The sequence below is a fragment of the Canis aureus genome, chromosome 2 (assembly GCF_053574225.1).
Source record: "Canis aureus isolate CA01 chromosome 2, VMU_Caureus_v.1.0, whole genome shotgun sequence".
Lineage (NCBI taxonomy): Eukaryota > Metazoa > Chordata > Mammalia > Carnivora > Canidae > Canis > Canis aureus.
Genome location: NC_135612.1, coordinates 29,010,146 through 29,030,102, shown reverse-complemented (window position 1 = coordinate 29,030,102; position 19,957 = coordinate 29,010,146). Strand labels below are relative to the sequence as shown.

Genomic DNA, 19,957 nt, shown 5'->3' with positions numbered 1-19,957 from the left:
GGGGGGATGCCTGGGTGGCTCAGTGGTTTAGCGTCTGCCTTCGGCCCAGGGCGTGATCCTGGAGTCCCAGGATCGAGTCCCACATTGGGCTCCCTGCATGGAGCCTGCTTCTCCCTCTGCCAATGTCTCTGCCTGTGTGTGTGTGTGTGTGTGTGTGTGTCTCATGAATAAATAAATAAAATTTAAAAAAAAAGAACTTTCTGTGATGATGGAAATGTTCTATAGCTATGCCGTCCAATATAGTGGACACAAGCATATATAAACCTAATATACTCTTGAAATATGGCTAGTATGACTAAATAATTGCACTTCAAATTTAAATTTAAGTAGCTATGTGTGGCCATTAGGCATCATATTGGGTAACACTGGTCTCTCTCAATTTCATGAGCAACTCCTATGTTCAGCCTCTACTGATTAGTAGTTCCCATTATCTTGTTTCATGGCTTTGAGTCTTTTATATTCTATTCTCTTTACCTAGAAGGTTCTTTTCTGCCTTGTTTACTTTGGAATGTCTACCAATTAAGGTACCACTTAGAAGTAAAGCACCAGGTGACTCACCAAAACACAGCTTATGTGTGTCTTCTTTGTTCTACTTGGAATCATACCTCTCTTGTAATACAAATTTGTGTCTTTTTATTTCTACTAGTCTGTTAATATATTTTTAGTGCTTAGTAACTGCTTGATTGTTGAATGAAAATTTAAAATGTGGAAAAAGTCTTAGCTTCCAACAACTTCTCAGTTCAAAATAAGACCATAAAGGAAGTAACATTTACTTAATTTGAAAGGATTATTCAAACCATCTTTATCTCATTTAGTCTCACAATATCCTGTATTTAGGCAGAAAAAATATGAATAAAGTTAGGAATAAAAAATGATATTGCCCAAAGGAGAAAATTTTCAAAGGAAGCGTTAAATAAAATTTCAACATATACAACAGAAAAAGCAGAGTGGAGGAGGGAATGGAGCCTTTGCTTTTTCCCTTGTACCTTCAGTGTGCCTGAAACACTGCTACAAATCCCCAGGCTCCCTCAGACTTATGTTGAAAATCAATGTACATTTAGCAAGTGTCACAGGGAGTTGGGGACAGAGAGAGGGAAGACCAATGGGGATATATGGTGGTAAGAGAAGGCTTCACGAATAGGAGGAAATGAAACCCAGTTTTTAGTTAAGAAAAGGGTTTAAATAAAAGGAAAGGAAGAAGCTGGTGAATCAGTAGGTAAGAAAATACTATGAACAAAGGCTGAGAGGTGGGAACATGTAAAGCTAAGAGGGTTATATTTATCCTGTACACCAAAGGGAGCTGTTAAAAACTACCAAAAAGAGTAATGATATATGTACTGCTGGATATCAGTACAATGAACAAACTGAAAGGGAACAGTCAGGCTGGCAGTGAGGAAGAATGTTCAATAATTTATGCATGACATGAAAAGGACTAAAGATAAAAATAGTTGAGAGGGCAGAAAAAACATTTAAAGACATTTGTAAACGGAGTCATAGGGAGATTATGCCTTGCAAAGGTCATAAAACAAGTGAATGGAAGAATCACTGTGGGACCAGGAACTAGTTCTCCTATCTTGGATCAAAATATGTTGCCTTTACATGGCTTTCCAAAGGTCACTTTTCTGGTAGCTTCTAAATGTTTGTTCAGTTGTTTGTCCTTTGATCCATCCATCCAAAATATTAAATGCCCATGTAAGGGAAAAAAATGAGTAAGAAATAGCCTCTGATTCTGAATATGGCTTGTCCTAAAGACAGAGAGGAAAAGGACATCAAAAGACAAGCCGCAATCTCATACTAAGTTTCACTTAAAAAAAAAAGACAAGCTTTTAGTATCATTTAAGAAGACAGAGGCTTTGGTATTAAAGAAATGACTATACATCTGTTCACAGGTTTGACAAGATAAAAACTTGCACTGAAAGTTAATCCTAAACTGGATTCTGAGATGAGTTGACTATGCTTACGTATTTAATTAATGTGTAAGAAAATCATGATTCTCTTAGTTAAAAAAATAGAAAATAAAAATAACCTGGCATACAAATTAAAACCAGGTATCATTTCTACCCCTCAAAATGGCAAAGGCAACTTTTAAGTAGAAAATTCAGCATCAGTAAGGGTATAAGGAATCAGTACTCTCATACCAATACTGTGTAAGGTGGTACAAGCTTTGGGAAGGGCAATTTTATTTTATTATTTATTTTATTTTATTTTATTTATTTTATATTTTATTTTTTATTTTATTTTATTTAATATTTTATTATTTTATTTTTATTGGAGTTCAATTTGTTAACGTATAGCATAACACCCAGTGCTCATCCCATCAAGTGCCCCCCTCAGTGGGAAGGGCAATTTTAGACAAGAGAATTCTTCAAAGCGTTTGTCCCTTACAACTCTACTCCTGGGGATTTGTATTAAGAAAACAGTAAGGGAGATAATGTAGTAACATACTTATGATGATGTATACTGCTTCACTGATTACGAAGACAAAAAAAGGAAACAGGTTAAATTTCCAACAATAGTAAACCTGTTAAACAAAATTTATTACAACAATATAAAGGATAACTATGCAGTCATTAAAAATGAAATTGTTAAAGAGTATCTATGGCAGGGAAAGGAATGTAAATGATAAATAAATGATAAAAGTATTCCAGTATGATCACATTTTGGGGCAGAGGGGATTTGCATATGAAAAGATCTGAACTGGCATGTCAGATGGTAAACCCAGGGTATTTGGATTACAAATCCATTTTCTTTTTATTTTTAAAACTTTCTGCAAAAACACTTTTTTCTTTACTGAAGTACAGTTGACTCTTGAGGAACACAGGTTTAAACTGTGAGGGTCCACTTACACATTTTTTTTGGACACAGTATAATGCTAAAAATGTATTTCCTCTTTCTTATGATTTTCTTAATAACACTTGTTTTTCTTTATTTTAAGAACATGATATATAATACCAATAACATACAAAATATGTGTAAACTGACTGTGTTATTAGTAAGGCTTCTAGTCAACAGTGAACTATTAGCAGTTAAATCTTTGGAGATTCAAAAAAAAAAAATCTTTGAAGATTCAAAAGTGATAATGTGGATGTTAGTGTCCCTTAACCTCCACATTGTTCAAGAGTCAACAATATATTTAATTATAAGATAATTATACAATTATTCTTCTGATCAAAGTTTTGCATCAAACTTAGGAATACATAAAAGTTTTAATATATACTGGTTTAATATGAAGCTTTTTAACTTGTTAAATGTAATTGCTTGTTGCTCCAATATTATCATCATCTCCATCATAGGTAACATCGTTATATAATGCTTATCACATGCCCAGCAGAATTTTAAGGACTTTTACATTTATCAACTCATTTAATCCATTTATAAGCCTAAGAAGTATTACTATTATCCCAAGAGCACAGTAAGCTTAAGTAACTTGTCCAACATTACCCTGCTGGTAATTAAAAGAACCGGGATTCAAACTCAGACACCCCAGCTCCATTGTTTCCTCGGTCACTCCATTCCACTGCCTCTATTACAATTTATTCAATATGATATCATAGACCATAACGTTTATGATATCTGAAGCATGATTACTGGTGGCTGATAAAAATTTTTAAGAGTTAGTTGTATCAATAGTATAATTACATAGGTTTATATTTCTTTTCTTTTTTTTTTTAATTTATTTATGATAGTCACAGAGAGAGAGAGAGAGAGAGGCAGAGACACAGGCAGAGGGAGAAGCAGGCCCCATGCACCGGGAGCCCGACGTGGGACTCGATCCCGGGTCTCCAGGATTGCGCCCCGGGCCAAAGGCAGGCGCCAAACTGCTGCGCCACCCAGGGATCCCAGGTTTATATTTCTTATAAAAGAACACAGGGTATGATTGTTTTTTTATGATCATCCTGTCAAGATCACATGGTATGGAGTACTAAAAGATATCTTCATTTTCAGAAATATAAAATATCCCAGGAACTCTCAAACTGTAATGGGAGAAACAGAGTTCCTTGGGTAGTGGCAATGTTGTATACATTTAAAATCTCCAGCATGCAGCAGCTTGTTATATGATAACAAGCATCCAATAAATGTTTTCTGAAAGAAGACATAGATAAATTTAGTACTTACAGTTTTCCTAGTATATGAAATGCAAAACCTCTGTGGATTATAATGTGTCTCTCAGATAAAACTTAAGGAATGTTTTTGACCCTCCTTCAAAATTAATCTAATTCTCACAGCTGAGAACTCAAGCTATTACTGAAGAGTGACTTTTAGTTTCTGATCAACAAACTATTTATCATGGACAATGGAGAACTACTATAGACTAATAAGCAGCATAAATGATGTCAACATCTTAAGAACCATTGTCAACAAAGCTTCTCTCCCCTAACACTCTGCTTATCTTTATGTCTGAGCTCAAATCACAGTTCTTCCAAAAGGGTCTCTGTAGCTTTTTAATTGGTTTTTGTTTCCCTCTTCATTGATTCATATTTTGTGCCTTTTTTGTTCGGGTATCTGTGCCCTGAACTAGATATTAGTCTCTAGAAGAGATGACTAAATTCTATTTATCTGTTCCAGCAAACAAAAAAGGATATCTAGCAAAGTACTCTTACACTTAGCAGACAATCCACAAATATTTGCTGAACTGACATCTTAAAAAGAGAGGTTTCAAGTGTCATTTCTGACAAACACAGAATAAAAGATTTTTAAAGAAATAGTTATCAGGTATTAAAAGCAAACAGAAATATATCCTATGTTAAGTTAAAATTTGTCAGGATGAAATTTCCTTGCAATTAAAAAGAATCTTACGTTTCAGTTCTCAAAACTTACATTTTATTATTTTTATTTTTAAATTTAAATTCAATTAATTAACATATATTATTGGTTTCAGAGGTAGAGGTTAGTGATGCATCAGTTTTATGTAACACCCAATGATCATTACATCACATGCCCTCCTTAATGCCCATCATCCAGTTACCCCAGCTCCCCACTTTTCTCCCCTCCAGCAACCCTCTAGTTTGTTTCCTAGAATCAAGTCTCTTTTTATTTGTCTCCCTCTCTGATTTTGTTATTTTTCCCTCTTCCTCTATGATTCTGTTGTTTCTTAAATTCCACATATGAGCAAGATCATATAGTTGTATTTCTCTGATTATTTCACTTAGCATATTTACCCATGTGTTGCAAATACCAAGACTTCATTCTTTTAGATGGCTGAGTAGTATTCCATTGTGTGTGTGTGTGTGTGTACACACATACACACCATCTTTTCTTTATCCATTCACCTGTCTATGGACATCTGGGCTCTTTCCATAGTCTGGCTATTGTGAACATTGCTGCTATAAACATTGGGGTGCAGGTGCCCCTTTGATTCACTACATTTATACCCTTGGGATAAATACCCAGTAATGCAATTGCAGAGTTGTACGGTAGCTCTATTTTCAACTTTTTGAAGAGGCTCCATACTGTTCTCCCGAGTGGCTACCTGCTTGCATTCCCACTAACAATATATGAGAGTTCCTCTTTCTCTGCATCCCCGCCAACATTTGTCATTTCTTGACTTGTTATTTTTAGCCATTCTGACTGGTGTGGGGAGGGTATCTCATTGTGGTTTTGATTTCTATTTCCCTGATGCCCAGCGACGTGAAGCATTTTTTCATGTCTTCTGCCCATTTCTTGATTGGATTGTTTGTTCTTTGGAAGTTGAGTTTGACAAGTTCTTTAGAGATTCTGGATACTAGCTCTTCATCTGATATGTCATTTGCAAATATTTTCTCCCATTCTGTCGACTATCTTTTGGTTGACTGTTTCTTTTGCTGTGCAAAAGCTTTCTATCTTGATGAAGTAGTTCCCCAATAGTTCATTTGAATATAGTTCATTTGAAAATAGTTCATTTGAACCCCAATAGTTCATTTTTGCCTTTGTTTACCTTACCTTTGGGGACAGGTCTAGTGAGAAGTTGCTGGGGTCGAGGTCATGAAGGTTGCTGCCTGTCTCCTCTAGGATTTTGAAGGATTTCTGTCTCACATTTAGGTCCTTCATCCATTTTGAGTTTATTTTTGTATATGGTGTGAGGAAATGGTCCAGCTTCATTTTGCATGTGGCTGTCCACTTTTCCCAATACCATTTGTTGAAGACACTGTCTTTTTTCCATTGGTTATTTTTTCCTGCCTTGTCAAAGATTAGTTGACCATAGAGTTGGGCCCTCAACCCGGAAACCAGAAATGGGCCCTCTATTCTGTTCCACTGATCTATGTGCCTATTTTTCCTGCCTTGTCAAAGATTAGTTGACCATAGAGTTGGGCCCTCAACCCAGAACCCAGAAATGGGCCCTCTATTCTGTTCCACTGATCTATGTGCCTATTTTTGTGCCAGTACCATGCTGTCTAGATTACAGCTTTGTAATTGAGCTTGAAGTCATTACCTGCCATGTGCCATTCTAAGTACTAGGAATAGCAGTAAAACAGACAAGCATCTTATTCTCATGGAACTTGCATCGTAATTTGGTGAGACAGACAATAAGCTAGTACTACACATATTTATGGTAATTTCAGATAGTGAAAAATGCTGTGAAAACAATCAAGACTGATCAGTGAAGATGTGTAAAAGAAGATGACTTTTGAGCTGGTATTTGAAAGATAAGAAGCCCTAAGAAAATCTGAAGAAGTGTTCTTGGGTAACAGCAGTACAAAGGCTCTTGACAGGAATGAGATTGGTATATTTAGGAAATGCAAAAGAGCACCATGGATAAGAAGCAGGCAGGAGTCAGATCACCTAAATGTCTTAGAAACTTAGGAATATGGACTTTAACTGTAAAATTAAGCCATTAAAATAAGAGGTCTTAAAAAAGAAAGTAAAATCTGATTTTCCTATTTTGTCTGTAGGATAAATTCCTAAAAAAGAATTGCTACATCAAAGAATGTGTGCAATTTAAGTTTTGGCAAATATTGCTAAAATGACTCTGAAAACTGCACCTATTTTTATTCCTATCAAAAACATGTGTAGGACGCCTGTTTCTCCAAACCTTAGCAACACTGGCTATTGCTTTAAAATCTTTGCCAATAGGTTAAAAATTATGTAAACCTGTAAAATCTTTGCCAATAGTGAAAAATGATACAAATTTGGCTCAAACTTTATAATTTTATTCAGGCATATATTATAGTGACTTGATATGTTTATACATTACAGCATGATACCACAATAACTCTAGTTATCATCTGCCACCATACAAAGTTGTTATAACTTTATAATTGACTTTATGCCTTATGTTGTACCTTAATATTCCCATGCCTTATTTATAACTGGAAGTTTGTACCTCTTAAACCCCTTTACCTATTTCAACTGCCCCTCAGAGCCTCCCTATTCTGGTTACTGACTTCTGTATCTGAGTCTGTTTCTATATTGTTTGTTCATTTATTTTTGCTTTTCAGATTCCATATATAAGTGAAATCACACAGTATTTCTCTTTCTCTCATTTATTTCACTTAGCATAACAACCCCTAGATCCATCCATGTTGTTGCAAATGGCAAGACTTCATTTTTTTTTTATGGCTGAGTAATATTTCTAAGTCTGTATATCACATCATATCCTCTGTATCAATTTATCTATCAGTGGACAGTTAAGTTGCTTCCATACCTTGGTGAATGCAAATGCTGCTGCAGTGAACATAGAGGTGCATATATCTTTGGACAGATACCCAGAAGCAGGATTGCTAGATTGTATGGTATTTCTATTTTTAATTTTTTTGAGGAACTTCCCTACTGTTTTCCATAGTGGTTGTACCAATTTACTTTTCCACCAATAGTGTATGAGCGTTCCCTTCTCTCTACTTCCTCATTAATATTTGTGGTTTTTTTGTGTTTTTACTAATAGCTAATCTGACAAGTGTGAGGTAGTATCTCATTTGTTTGGTTTGCTTGAAGCAATGATTTTTTTTTATTTTTTTTAAAGTTTTTATTTTAATCATTCAGTGCTCATGACAAGTGTACTCCTTAATCCCTAACACCTATTCCACCTATCCTCCCATCCATCTCCCCTCTGGTAACCACCAATTTGTTCTCCCTAGTTGAGAGTCTGTTTATTGATTTGTTTCTTTTTTCCCCACTGTTAGCTTGTTTTGTTTTTAAAATTCTACATATGAGTGAAATCATAAGGTATTTGTCTTTCTCTGACTGACTTATTTCACTTAGCATTATACTCTCCAGCTCCATCTATGTTGTTGCAAATGGCAAAATTTCATTCTTCTTTATGGTTAACATTCCTGTGTGTGTGTGTGTGTGTGTGTGCACGCACATGTAAACACATATTACATCTTCTTTATCCATTCATCAATCAATGAACACTTAAGCTGCTTCCATATCTTATCTTGATTACTGTAAATAATGCTGCTATAAAATAGGGTATACTTGTGTGTATCCCTTTGAATTAGTGTTTTTGTGTTATTTGGGTAAAACACACAGTAGTGTGATTGCTGGATCATAGGGTAGTTCCATTTTTAACTTTTTGAGGAAACTCCACACTATTTTCCAGAGTGGCTGTAAAGGTTTGTATTCCTACCAAGAGTGCATGTGGGTTCTTTTTTCTCCACATCCTCACCAATACTTGCTTCTTGAGTTTTGATTCTAGCCATTCTGACAGGTATGAGGTTGATACCTCTTTGTAGTTTTGATTTGCTTTTAGTAAGTGATGATGAACACCCTTTCATGTGTTTGTTGGCCATCTGTATGCCTTCTTTGGAATAATGTCTATACAAGTCCTCTGCCCACTTTTTTAATCAGGTTTTTTTTTTTTTTTTTAAGATTTATTTATTTTAGGGATCCCTGGGTGGCGCAGTGGTTTGGCGCCTGCCTTTGGCCCAGGGCGTGATCCTGGAGACCCGGGATCGAATCCCACGTCGGGCTCCCGGTGCATGGAGCCTGCTTCTCCCTCTGCCTATGTCTCTGCCTCTCTCTCTCTCTCTCTATCATAAATAAATAAAAAAAAATTAAAAAAAAAAGATTTATTTATTTTAGAGAGAAAGGGAAAGCGTGCACGTGAGTAGGGGGAAAGGCAAAGGGAGAGAATCTTCAAGCAGAACCGCTGCTAAGCATGTAGCCTGACTCGGGGCTCAGTTTCATGACCCATGAGATCATGCATGACCTGAGGTGGAATCAAGAGTTGGAGGTTTAACCGACTGAACCACTCAGGTGCTCCAATCAGGTTGTTTGTTTCTTTTAACATTAAGTTGGGTAAGTTCTTAACCCCTCACTGGATGCAGGTTTTGCAAATATCTTCTTCTGTTCATGGGTGTCTTTTCGTTTGATTGATGGTTTCTGTACAAAGGCTTTTTTGTTTAATGTAAACTCATTTGTTTACTTTAGCTTTTGTTACCCTTGTCTGAGGAGACTGGTTCAAATAAACTAAGACTGGGGATGCCTGGGTGGCTCAGTGGTGAGCATCTGCCTTCAGCTCAGGGTGTGATCCTGGATTCCCAGGATCGAGTCCCATATCAGGCTCCTGGCATGGAGCCTGCTTCTCCTTCTGCCTGTGTCTCTGCCTCTCTCTCTCTCTGTATTCTCATGAATAAATAAATAATACTTAAAAAAAAAAAAAAACAACAACAACTAAGACTGGTGTTAAAAGGTTTACTTCCTACAAGTTTTATGGTTCCAGGTCATACATTCAAGTCTTTTTTTTTTTTTAATATTTTATTTATTTATGACAGATAGTGTCAATAGTGAAAAATGGTTTATTTATTTGGGCCAAAGGCAGGCACCAAACCACTGTGCCACCCAGGGATCCCCATACATTCAAGTCTTAAATCCACTTTGAATTTACTCTGTATATGGTATAAGATAGTGGTCCAGTTTCATTCTTCAGCATGTAGCTGTCCAGTATTCTCAAACCATTTATTAAAGAGACTTTTTAATAATGTACATTCATGCCTCCTTTGTCTTAAATTAATTGGCCATATTTGCATGGGTTTATTTCTGGGCTCTGTATTTTGTTCTGATCTATGTGTCTGCTTTTGAACCAGTATCACACTGTTTTGATTATTATAGCTTTGTAGTATAGTTTGAAATCAGGGAGTATAGTACCTCCAGCTTTATTTTTATTTTTTTAACTTTTTATTTAAGTTCAATTTAGTTAACATATAGTGTATTACTAGTTTCAGAAATAGAATTTAATAATTTCTCAGTTGCATAGAACACCCAGTGCTTATTCTACCAAGTGCCCTCCTTAATGCCAATTACCTCACCCCCACCTCCCTTCCAGCAACCCTCAATTTGTTCACTAGACTTAAAAGTCTCTTATGATTTGCCTCCTTCTCTGTTTTTATCTTATTTCATTTTTCTTTCCTCTCCCTTATGTTCATCTGTTTTGTTTCTTAAATTCCACATATCGGTGAAACCAAACAGTATTTGCCTTTCTCTCACTTATTTCTCTTAGCATAATACCCTTTAGTTCCATCCATGCTGTTGTAACTGGCAAAATTTCATTCTTTTATATAGCTGAATAATATTCCATGGTGTGTGTGTGTGTACAGTGTAATAATTATAATGTAATCATTCTATTCAGATTTTCAACTTCTTCATAATTCAGTCTTAGAGGTTTTGTGTTTCTTGTACATGTACATACACACACACACACACACACACACACCAATTCTTCTTTATCCATTTATCTGTCAGGGGGCATCAGCTTTGTTCTTTTTCAAGATTGCTTTGGCTCTTTGGATTCTTTAGTGGTTCTACAAAAAGTTTAGGAATCTTTGTTCTAGTTCTGTGAAAAATGTCATTGGTATTTTGATATGGAGTTTACTGACTGTATGTTAGTTGTGGTAATATGGACATTTTGACAATATAAATTCTTCCTAGCCATGAGCATAGTATATATTTTCACTTACTTAAGTTGTTTTCAATTGCTTCCACCAATGTCTTATAGTTTTCAGAGTATTGGTCTTTCAATTCCTGGGTTATATTTATTCCTAGGTATTTCATTATTTTTGGTACAATTATAAATGAGATTGCTTTCTTAATTTCTCTTTCTGATAGACCACTATTAGTGTAGAGAAATGCAATGAATTTCTGTATGTTAATTTCATATCCAGTGATTTTACTCAATTCATTTATTAGGTCTAATAGTTTTTTTTGGTGGAGTCTTTTTTCTATATATAATATCCTATCATCTTTAACTTTTAAAGAATTTAACTTTTTCCTTTCAAATCTGGATGACTTCTATTTCTTTTTCTTGCCTGACTGCTGTGGCTTCCAATACTATGAAGAATAAAAGTGGCAAGAGTGAGCATCCTTGTTTTGTTCCTGATCCTAGAGGAAAAGCTTGAAGCTTTTTAAAGTTGAGTATTATGTTAGCAGTGAGTTTGTCATATACAGCTTTTATTATGTTGGGGTACATGCCTTCTATACCCCACACTGTTGAGAATTTTTACTCATAAATGGATGCTGAATTCTGTCAAATGCTTCTTCTGCATCTACTGAGATGATCATGTAATTTTTATCCTTTTTGTTAATGTGTATCATGTGGATTGATTGCACTTGTAGAACCATCCTTGCATCCCTGGAATGAAGTACACCTGATCATGGGGGATGATCCTTTTAATTTACTATTGAATTGAGTCTGGTAATATTTTGTTGAGAATTTCTGAATTTATGTGCATTATGGATACTGGCCTATAAAGGGGCCTCTGATTTTGGTATAGAGGTAATGCTGGCCTTTAAAGTAAATTTGGTGGCATTCCTTTCTTTTCAATTTTTTCTAATACTTTGAGAAAGATAGGTACCAACACTTGTTGAAATGTTTGGTAGAATTTACCCGTGAAGCTGTCTGGTCCTGGACTTTCATTTTGGGGGGGTTTTAAAACTACTGATCCAATTTCATTACTTGTAATCAGTCTATTCAGATTTTCAATTTCTTCATGATTCAGTCTTAGAGGGTTCTGTGTTTCTTGGAATCCATTTCTTCTAGGTTTCCTATTTTGTTGGTGTGCAATTGTTCACAGGGTCCAACGTTATGTTTAATTTCTTTTTGCTATGTATTTCTTTTTTTTTTTTTTTTTTTTTTTTTTTTAATATTTTTTTTCAATTTTTATTTATTTATGATAGTCACAGAGAGAGAGAGAGAGAGGCAGAGACACAGGCAGAGGGAGAAGCAGGCTCCATGCACCGGGAGCCCGATGTGGGATTCGATCCCGGGTCTCCAGGATCGCGCCCTGGGCCAAAGGCAGGCGCCAAACCGCTGCGCCACCCAGGGATCCCTCTTTTTGCTATGTATTTCTTTGTAATTTCTCTGTATTAAGAATTTGTCATGACAACTGAAAATAGGTCAGGTAAACAATAGAACAGTTGTATTTATGACAGAATCAGACAATCTAAAAATGTAACTTACCTCTAGTATGGAAAATTTATATTGCAAAATGACAGTAGTCTAATATTCATGATATTTTACTTGTTACTCTTTTTTCTGCCCAAAATCTCCCTCCCAATGAAGTTAGCTCCACTAACTTTTTCACAATGCAAAAGTACTTAAAAGGAAATAATGAATATACCTTTGTACACTTGGGTAAGAATATGTGTAAGAATATAAAAGTTCTTTTAAGTGGATCTGTTAGGACAAAGATTTTTTGTAGTTAAAATACTAATATAGCCACATTAGCATCCAAAAGCTTTGCACTCATTTCTGTTCCTACCAAAAGTGTGGCAAGTAGAACACAGTTGTGTTCTGTACATTTCCAATTACTCTCCTAATTCCCCACACCTCCTTAATATTGATGTTTCAATCCTCAATCAACAATTAACAATACTGAAGCTGTGAGATACAGATAATTATCTACTAAAACAAGTATAAATTATTAAAGCAAAAGATCTTAAACTGAATTTGGTGTACCTTTATTTGACCAGTTGTATTTATTCGTTTGATGCAAAACTGATAACTTGACTAGATGAAAGAAAAGATACTAAAAGAACTAATTTCTACAACTTTCTTGCCTTTTTCATCTATAAACCTTTCATAATAGAAGATATATTTTGAGACATGTAAATAAAAGGTACTATAAAAATAAAAACTACTAGTACTGGGGCACCTGTGTGATTAAGCGGGTTAAGTGTCTGATTCTTTTTTTTTTTTTTTTTTTTTAAGTGTCTGATTCTTAATTTTGGCTTAGGTCATCATCTCAAGGTTATGAGATTGAGCCCCATGTGGGGCTCTGAGCTGGGTGTGCAGTTTGCTTAAGACTGCCTCTACTTTGGCCCCTCCCCTCCAACCCCTCCCGGGTGCATGAAGGTCTATGCTCTCTCTTACAAAACATAAAAACAAAAAAACTACTACTAAAAAGAGAAGAAAAAATTTAAATTTCAACACTTACAATCATCCAGGTCTAGAAGTGAAACATCTTTGGTAAGATCTCTATCTTCCTTTGTTTTTTTTTCTTTCTCCTATAGATAAGAAATATTTAATTTATTGCATATTCTGTTAAAAAATCAATGAAGTAATTCTTAATGTTTCAGAACAAACATTTATTTGCTCCACTTAGCCTTCCAAGAAAAAAATCAAGTTAAGCTCTCTGTATGGTTATATGGACTATATATATATATTTTTTAATTTATTTACTCATGAGAGACACAGAGAGAGAGAGACAGAAGCAGAGACACAGGCAGAGGGAGAAGCAGGCTCCATGCAGGGAGCCTGACATGGGACTCAATCCTGGGTCTCCAGGATCATGCCCTGGGCTGAAGGCGACGCTAAACCACTGAGCCACCCAGGCTGCCCTGGACTGTATTTTTTAATCAAAATTTTCATTTTAGGTAATATACAGTATTTCTTCTCCACCATTAAAACTGTTATTTTTAAATATTTTATTTAAAGATTATAAAGGTCCATTAGAAGAAAATCTAAAGGTAAATATTTTGTGATCTGACAACTTTTGCTAAAAATGTAAAATAACATAAAATGGCTCTTTGGTAGAAAGTGTACAAACATCTTGAAAATAATTTTTAAACAAGTTGATTTAATTAAGAAAAGAAAGTGCTCAACCAATATAAGCTTAGCTCTGAAATTCTCAAGAGTCTTGTGATAGAAAGGCTTTTCTGGGATGTAGTTTGTGACAGGCATTGTACTAGGTACTTTATATTTCAACAGTGGGTTCCATCAGACTCCTTCAGCCCAAAAGTATTCATTAAAATCTACAAATGACATTTTCAGACTCTCACTCTTACATGAAAAGTATTAATTTACTTTATTGTTTTCTTTTGGGGAGAACAAGTATTTTAAAACATATCTGCACATATTTAGGATTTTCTCTACCTCAGATTTGCTTATTCAATCTACTATATTTTTGAAATGTGGATAATCATGAACTAGAAAACAGTACCCCTAAGCCTGAGGTATTCACAGTTTGGTCAGAGATTGAGAAGAGAAGTGACATATAAATAAAGAAAAAAATATGTATATAGCAGTTTTTTTTTTAAAGAACAAATTAAGTTCAGTAATGAGTAGCATTATAAAAAAAGGTCAACAAAGATTAGGACGCTAAATATTTGGACCAAAGTTACTTACCTTTATAAAGTATACTTTTTATATTAGGATGCTAAATATTTGGACCAAAGCTACTTACCTTTATAAAGTATACTTTTTATACTAAATCTCAAATTAAAGGTCAAACTTAAGTTTTTGCTAAAATGTTTTTGTTCATTTACTCAATCATTCATTCATCCAACAAACATGTAAAGACTTTTTAACAGGTATCATATTCTCCACTAAGCAAAGGAAGTAATACAGCTAACACATAGTTCCTGCCTTCAGATAACTTAGAATCTGATAAAGGAATTTACAGCTTATCTATACAAATCATTATAAGTATTTCTGAAGTTTTCCTCTAACCACAGAAAGGTATCACCAAAGCAAAAGGTTGATTACCATCATTTAAAGTCTACACCATGTTAGAGCTCTTAAAATGGTGAAAATACATGGATACATCAATTACATGTTAGGTAACATTTTTAAATGATCTTAAGTTCTGCTACTTTTTTCCCTTATGCCAAAACTCAAAACAAATTATTTTCAAGTATCATACAATAATACACATTACAATACTAACTAAATACATCAGCATTGATTTTCTTCATGAGAATAATTGTTTCTGCCACTGAAAACTTCAAACTATCTAGGTGGATTTTAATTTTCACTCATTAGTTAAAAACAAAGCAAACAATATTTGCTCCTCTTTCAAAACCTAAAATGAATAATTATTTCTAGGACTGGAGAAAAAAATGTTAATTTTGAATCTGGAATGAAATAAAAACAGGTTCAGAATGAAAATGTCGTCTCAACTAGAATATCATTCCTGTGAAGAAAGAACATAACAAAAAGAGCTTAACACCATGTGACTTATCAAAATACTATGCTGAGCACAATGGGTATAGCTTCCTAATAAGTTACGATGGTGCATGACTGTCTTTATGGAACTGTAACCTTCCCACCTGAAAAATTAGAAACGTATCAAATCAAGATAAAGTTAAAGCTGGAAACAAGTCTATATCTTATTTTCTACTTCAACAGCTAAGAGTGTGTAACAATATCTATTAAATACACATCAGGTCACATACAACATAGGACAGAGCTGCATATGAAATTGACATAATCTCTTATTAGAAGTCTAAAACACAAAGAAAAAAGGCTCTCAAAAGGACAGAATTTCATTGACTTTCTGAGAAGAGCAAATAACCGGTGACTGAAATACAACATTAGCAATAGATAACGGTCATTTCTACTGAATTGAAAAGCCTTGCATTCCAAATCAAGGCTATAAAAAGCTTCGTGATGTGTTTGGCATTCCTCTCTTATATTATATTTCATTTTTCATTTAAAAAATTCATAGTAAGTTCAAAACATTTTCATACTTAAAGGATCTCCTATAAAAATAAAAATCTGAATTCTAAACAAAGAAGTTAAGAGCCCTATTCCATCAAACATTTCTCCATTTGCAATTCATCTTGGTAATAGAGACAGAACCTGGGTAAATGCATATAGGACTTGAGGCAGGAGATTTTTCTTGCTCAATGCATAATTCATGTGCTCCGCCTGCAAAGTGTGTAAAATGAGAATTTCACACCGCAGCACGAGCCATGGAGCTGCAGAGAAAAGGCAGATGAAATCATATTTTACTGTGTGAATTTTATTTCTTACCCTCCCAATATTTATACAAAACCATCACTGACAAACCAAACACACTGACAGATCACCCGCTGCTTCCGTTGTGTTAGTACTTGAGAGGAGGTCAGGCAGAAAGATAGACAATCTGTTTTTGTATATTTGTTTAAATAGAGGATTAGGTTTTTAACAGCTGAGTGGCTGTATTAGACTTTTATAAGGACAACAGCAACTGATCCTAAAATCTCACTACAAAAATACCTAGTCATCAATTCATCACCCTCAAATCTCCATTTTGTTTCTATGGTGTTCGATTATACACCTCAACACATCAACATTTTCAAAATAAATCACAAAGTCACCGGTTAAGAAATTGATTTCTATTTAATATAATTCATTTCAGGTAATTAAAAAAGATCCTGGAACTACTTATTAAGCTCCAAATAATACAAAGAAAATATGTAATAATATATCTGTAAAGATTATTTTATGTATTATGCATGTTCATTTCATGCTGATTAAAAAAAAAAAAGCAAGTAGAAAAAAGATATGAAACAACAAGCACCAAATATACTTCCTAAGGGGAAATTATTGTAAAGATTGAAATTGAAAATGATAAAATAGGATAAGTGGTATGTAAACTTTTGTCAAACTCATATTGTACTTTGAAATCAACAAAAATTCAAGGCTAATTTTTAGCCTCACAGGGCAACATATTTACATGAAATGTTTTCAATTAGAATGACCAACCAAGGAAAATGACTCTCTTGCCTTCAAGTCATCTAACAAATCTGATTTTAAAAATCTGATGCTCACACTCCCAATGGGCTTTAAAACAAAAGTATGCTGTCATTAAATTGAGACTTCTTTACAAATCAGAAGTAGTCTAAACTGTTAAACAACTCTTCCCTATTAGATTACACCTACTTCAATAAGAAAGCTTCTTAATGGCATTCACTTTGATTTACAGATCAACTCAGGTGAAATGGTATTTCTGTTCTGGAGTACTTAAAATATAAAGTAAATTGGGAATGACATAGATTTAAAAAGGCAAGGTTTTGAACTATGAGTCTAAAACCAATATTCTACAATATGCACAGAAGATATGTAATTGCAACATACATAAGTACTTGTACAAACACAAGTAAAATTTGTTTTCTATTTCTCAAGTGGGGTAGGACACCAATTGGAAAATAGTTTCTTTCACTCTTATTCATGATCTGTTCACAGTACCTGCCAATTTTATTTCAATAATCTTTAACATGGCAGATCTTTTACTAAGCCATATCTTAACATTTACTAATATCTAAATAGACTCTAGTCACAGTAACAGTGACTAGTCTATGGTGCACTTAAGAGATTTAATCCCCCCCAAACGGATTAGTAAAGTTTTATGAGATCCATGTAACCTGTGATAAAGATTATTGACAGCATCTCAAACACTGCTATGTATATATAGATAGTACTGCTTTCCTTCACAGCTAGTACATATATTAATCTTTTGATTCATATAGGAAATGCTCTTAACATGAAATGTTAAGTGCAAGGATGTTATATATATTTATTTCTACTGACAGATTATATTTTATACAGAGCTTATATATAATTAAAATGTTGCTAATATTTACAAAGAAAATGCACAGTTATGCACAATAAATTATAATCATGGTTTAAAATTTTTATTATTGGGCAGCCTGGATGGCTCAGCGGTTTAGTGCTGCCCTCAGCCCAGGGCGTGATCCTGGAGACACTGGATCAAGTCCCACGTCGGGCTTCTTGCATGGAGTATTCTCCCTCTGCCTGTTTCTCTGCCTCTCTCTCCTCTCTGTGTATTCTCATGAATAAATAAATAAAATCTTTAAAAAATTTTATTTAAATCAATGATTATTTACATCTTCGGCAGCTGGTGCACAGACACAAGATATAATCAGAACTGGGACACCTGAGTGGCTCAGCCATTGAGCCTCTGCCTTTGGCTCGGGGTGGGATCTTGGAGTCCCAGGATTCAGTCCTGCATCTCCCTTTGCCTGTGTCTCTGTCTTTCTCTCTCTCTTTTTCTCTCTGTCTTTCATGAATAAATAAAAATCTTTAAAAAAAAAAAAAAAGATACCATCAGAACTACTGAATCACAGTTAAGGCATGAAGAATGAACTAACAAGGTGATAGTAGATATAACTATTATATGTAGGAACACGCTAATACACTGCCTAGTTTTAAAAACATCAAAGCCTAGATTCAATTAAAACAACTCAAAAGTCTGGTAACTTTTTAAAAAACATTTTAAATAAACCTGTGACCATCTGTTCAACACATAATTTTAACTACAAGCAGAATATAACTTAATTATATCAGTAAAAAATAGGATAAAGTGATATAAATGTGAATCTCTTCCTGATACAATGTGGTCTACATTATTAATTTTGCTTTTCATTCTTTTGTGTTAAAAAGTTCCTTTTACATTGTAAAAAGTATGGGAAAGCACTTAAAATATGGATCTATCAAAAGTAATTTTGTTATAGGTATAATTTGGGGTAAAAGAACTATTTTATAAGAAGGGTTAGACTTAAAATATTTTTCTAACTAGCATATTTCAGAAAAGAACACCTACCAATAAAAATATGCTTGCCCATCTAAATAATTGTCACTGAAAACACGATAATTTTCTTTGGTCATTACTGACAATATCTTCTCTAAGATGAGGACATCTTCTCCAATCATTAACACAAACAAATCTGAGGCCAGAATGTATGACTATAATATATAGTTTTATGTTTTATGGATATGCTGGGGCATAGTGTTGAATGACACATACTTCAAGAACATAAACAACAGTGGTTCTCAGTCTTTTGACTATCTCTACACCATTCACATGAGTAATGTCTTCTCATCAGTAACATTTTTCATTCCATGCAGTCATTCTCAACTAGGAGAAGTGGAGGGACCACTCTCTGATTGAGCCAGTTTTTCCTCAGCTTTTATTTTCTATAATAAGAGAAATGGTACAGAAGGAAAAACAGAGGCATAGAAATGAGAAAGCACACAACACGTTAAGAGAATTACAAATATGTAGTTGGATATGTATGGATATTTACAAATATCCACTGGGATTAGAACACAGGGACAACTAAGGAAATTTGAGAACAGAGAGATAGGTTTGGCCATGTTTGCCTGCAGAGTTTTTACTGAACTAAAATAATAATGGGGCATCATATGGGTAACTTTAACATTAACCTGGTAACCATTTAGAAACACTGCGGTTGGGGAATCGAAGGATGACCAATGGCAATGGTCTAAGAGTGAGGTCATGAAGAGCTGATTTAGTACGGTGGTAGGAGGAAAAGAAGAAACAGATATGAGATATAATACAAAGAATCTCTAAGACTTGGCAACTGTGTAAACATATAGGATATAGGAAAAGTCAAAGATAATTCTGGGGCTACAGATCTAGGTACTAGTACCAAACAGTAGAACAAGTCTCCTTCTGGCTATATCAGGTTTTGAGAAATCAGTAGCTCTTAAGAAGTCTAAGAATTTGGTTTAAGTTTAGAAAGAAAAGTTAGAGGGGTTCTAGAGATTTAGAGATGTTTTTATAGAAGTATTTCACTTAAATATTTTAGCTGAAACCATGGGATGGGAGTGAATGAGTCTCACAACGGGAAAAAAACATAGAGAAAAAGACTGAAAATAAGTGGATTCACATTGATTAATATTTTTTTAAAACTGTGTTCCAAGCACTAACTTTGGGGCCATGTTCACACTTAGATGTCAGAGGGGTTAAAAAGTGAAGCAATTAAAGGATTCAAAGGTCAAAGAAGTTAGAAGAAAGGA

General features: G+C 34.4%; 1 protein-coding gene across 7 annotated transcripts in view; it reads right to left on the bottom strand.

Annotated features, from left to right (window-relative positions):
* The window catches only part of AP3B1 (adaptor related protein complex 3 subunit beta 1), a 265,282-nt gene that overhangs the window by 71,776 nt on the left and 173,549 nt on the right, over positions 1-19,957 (bottom strand). For all 7 annotated transcript variants that reach the window (XR_013362344.1, XM_077867315.1, XM_077867294.1 and 4 more), the window contains one exon: positions 13,347-13,416. Coding sequence is in view for 6 of the 7 variants with exons in the window: in XM_077867315.1 (XP_077723441.1) it covers positions 13,347-13,416 (70 nt within the window). In the remaining variant the exon portion in view is untranslated. The remainder of the gene's footprint in view (positions 1-13,346; positions 13,417-19,957) is intronic.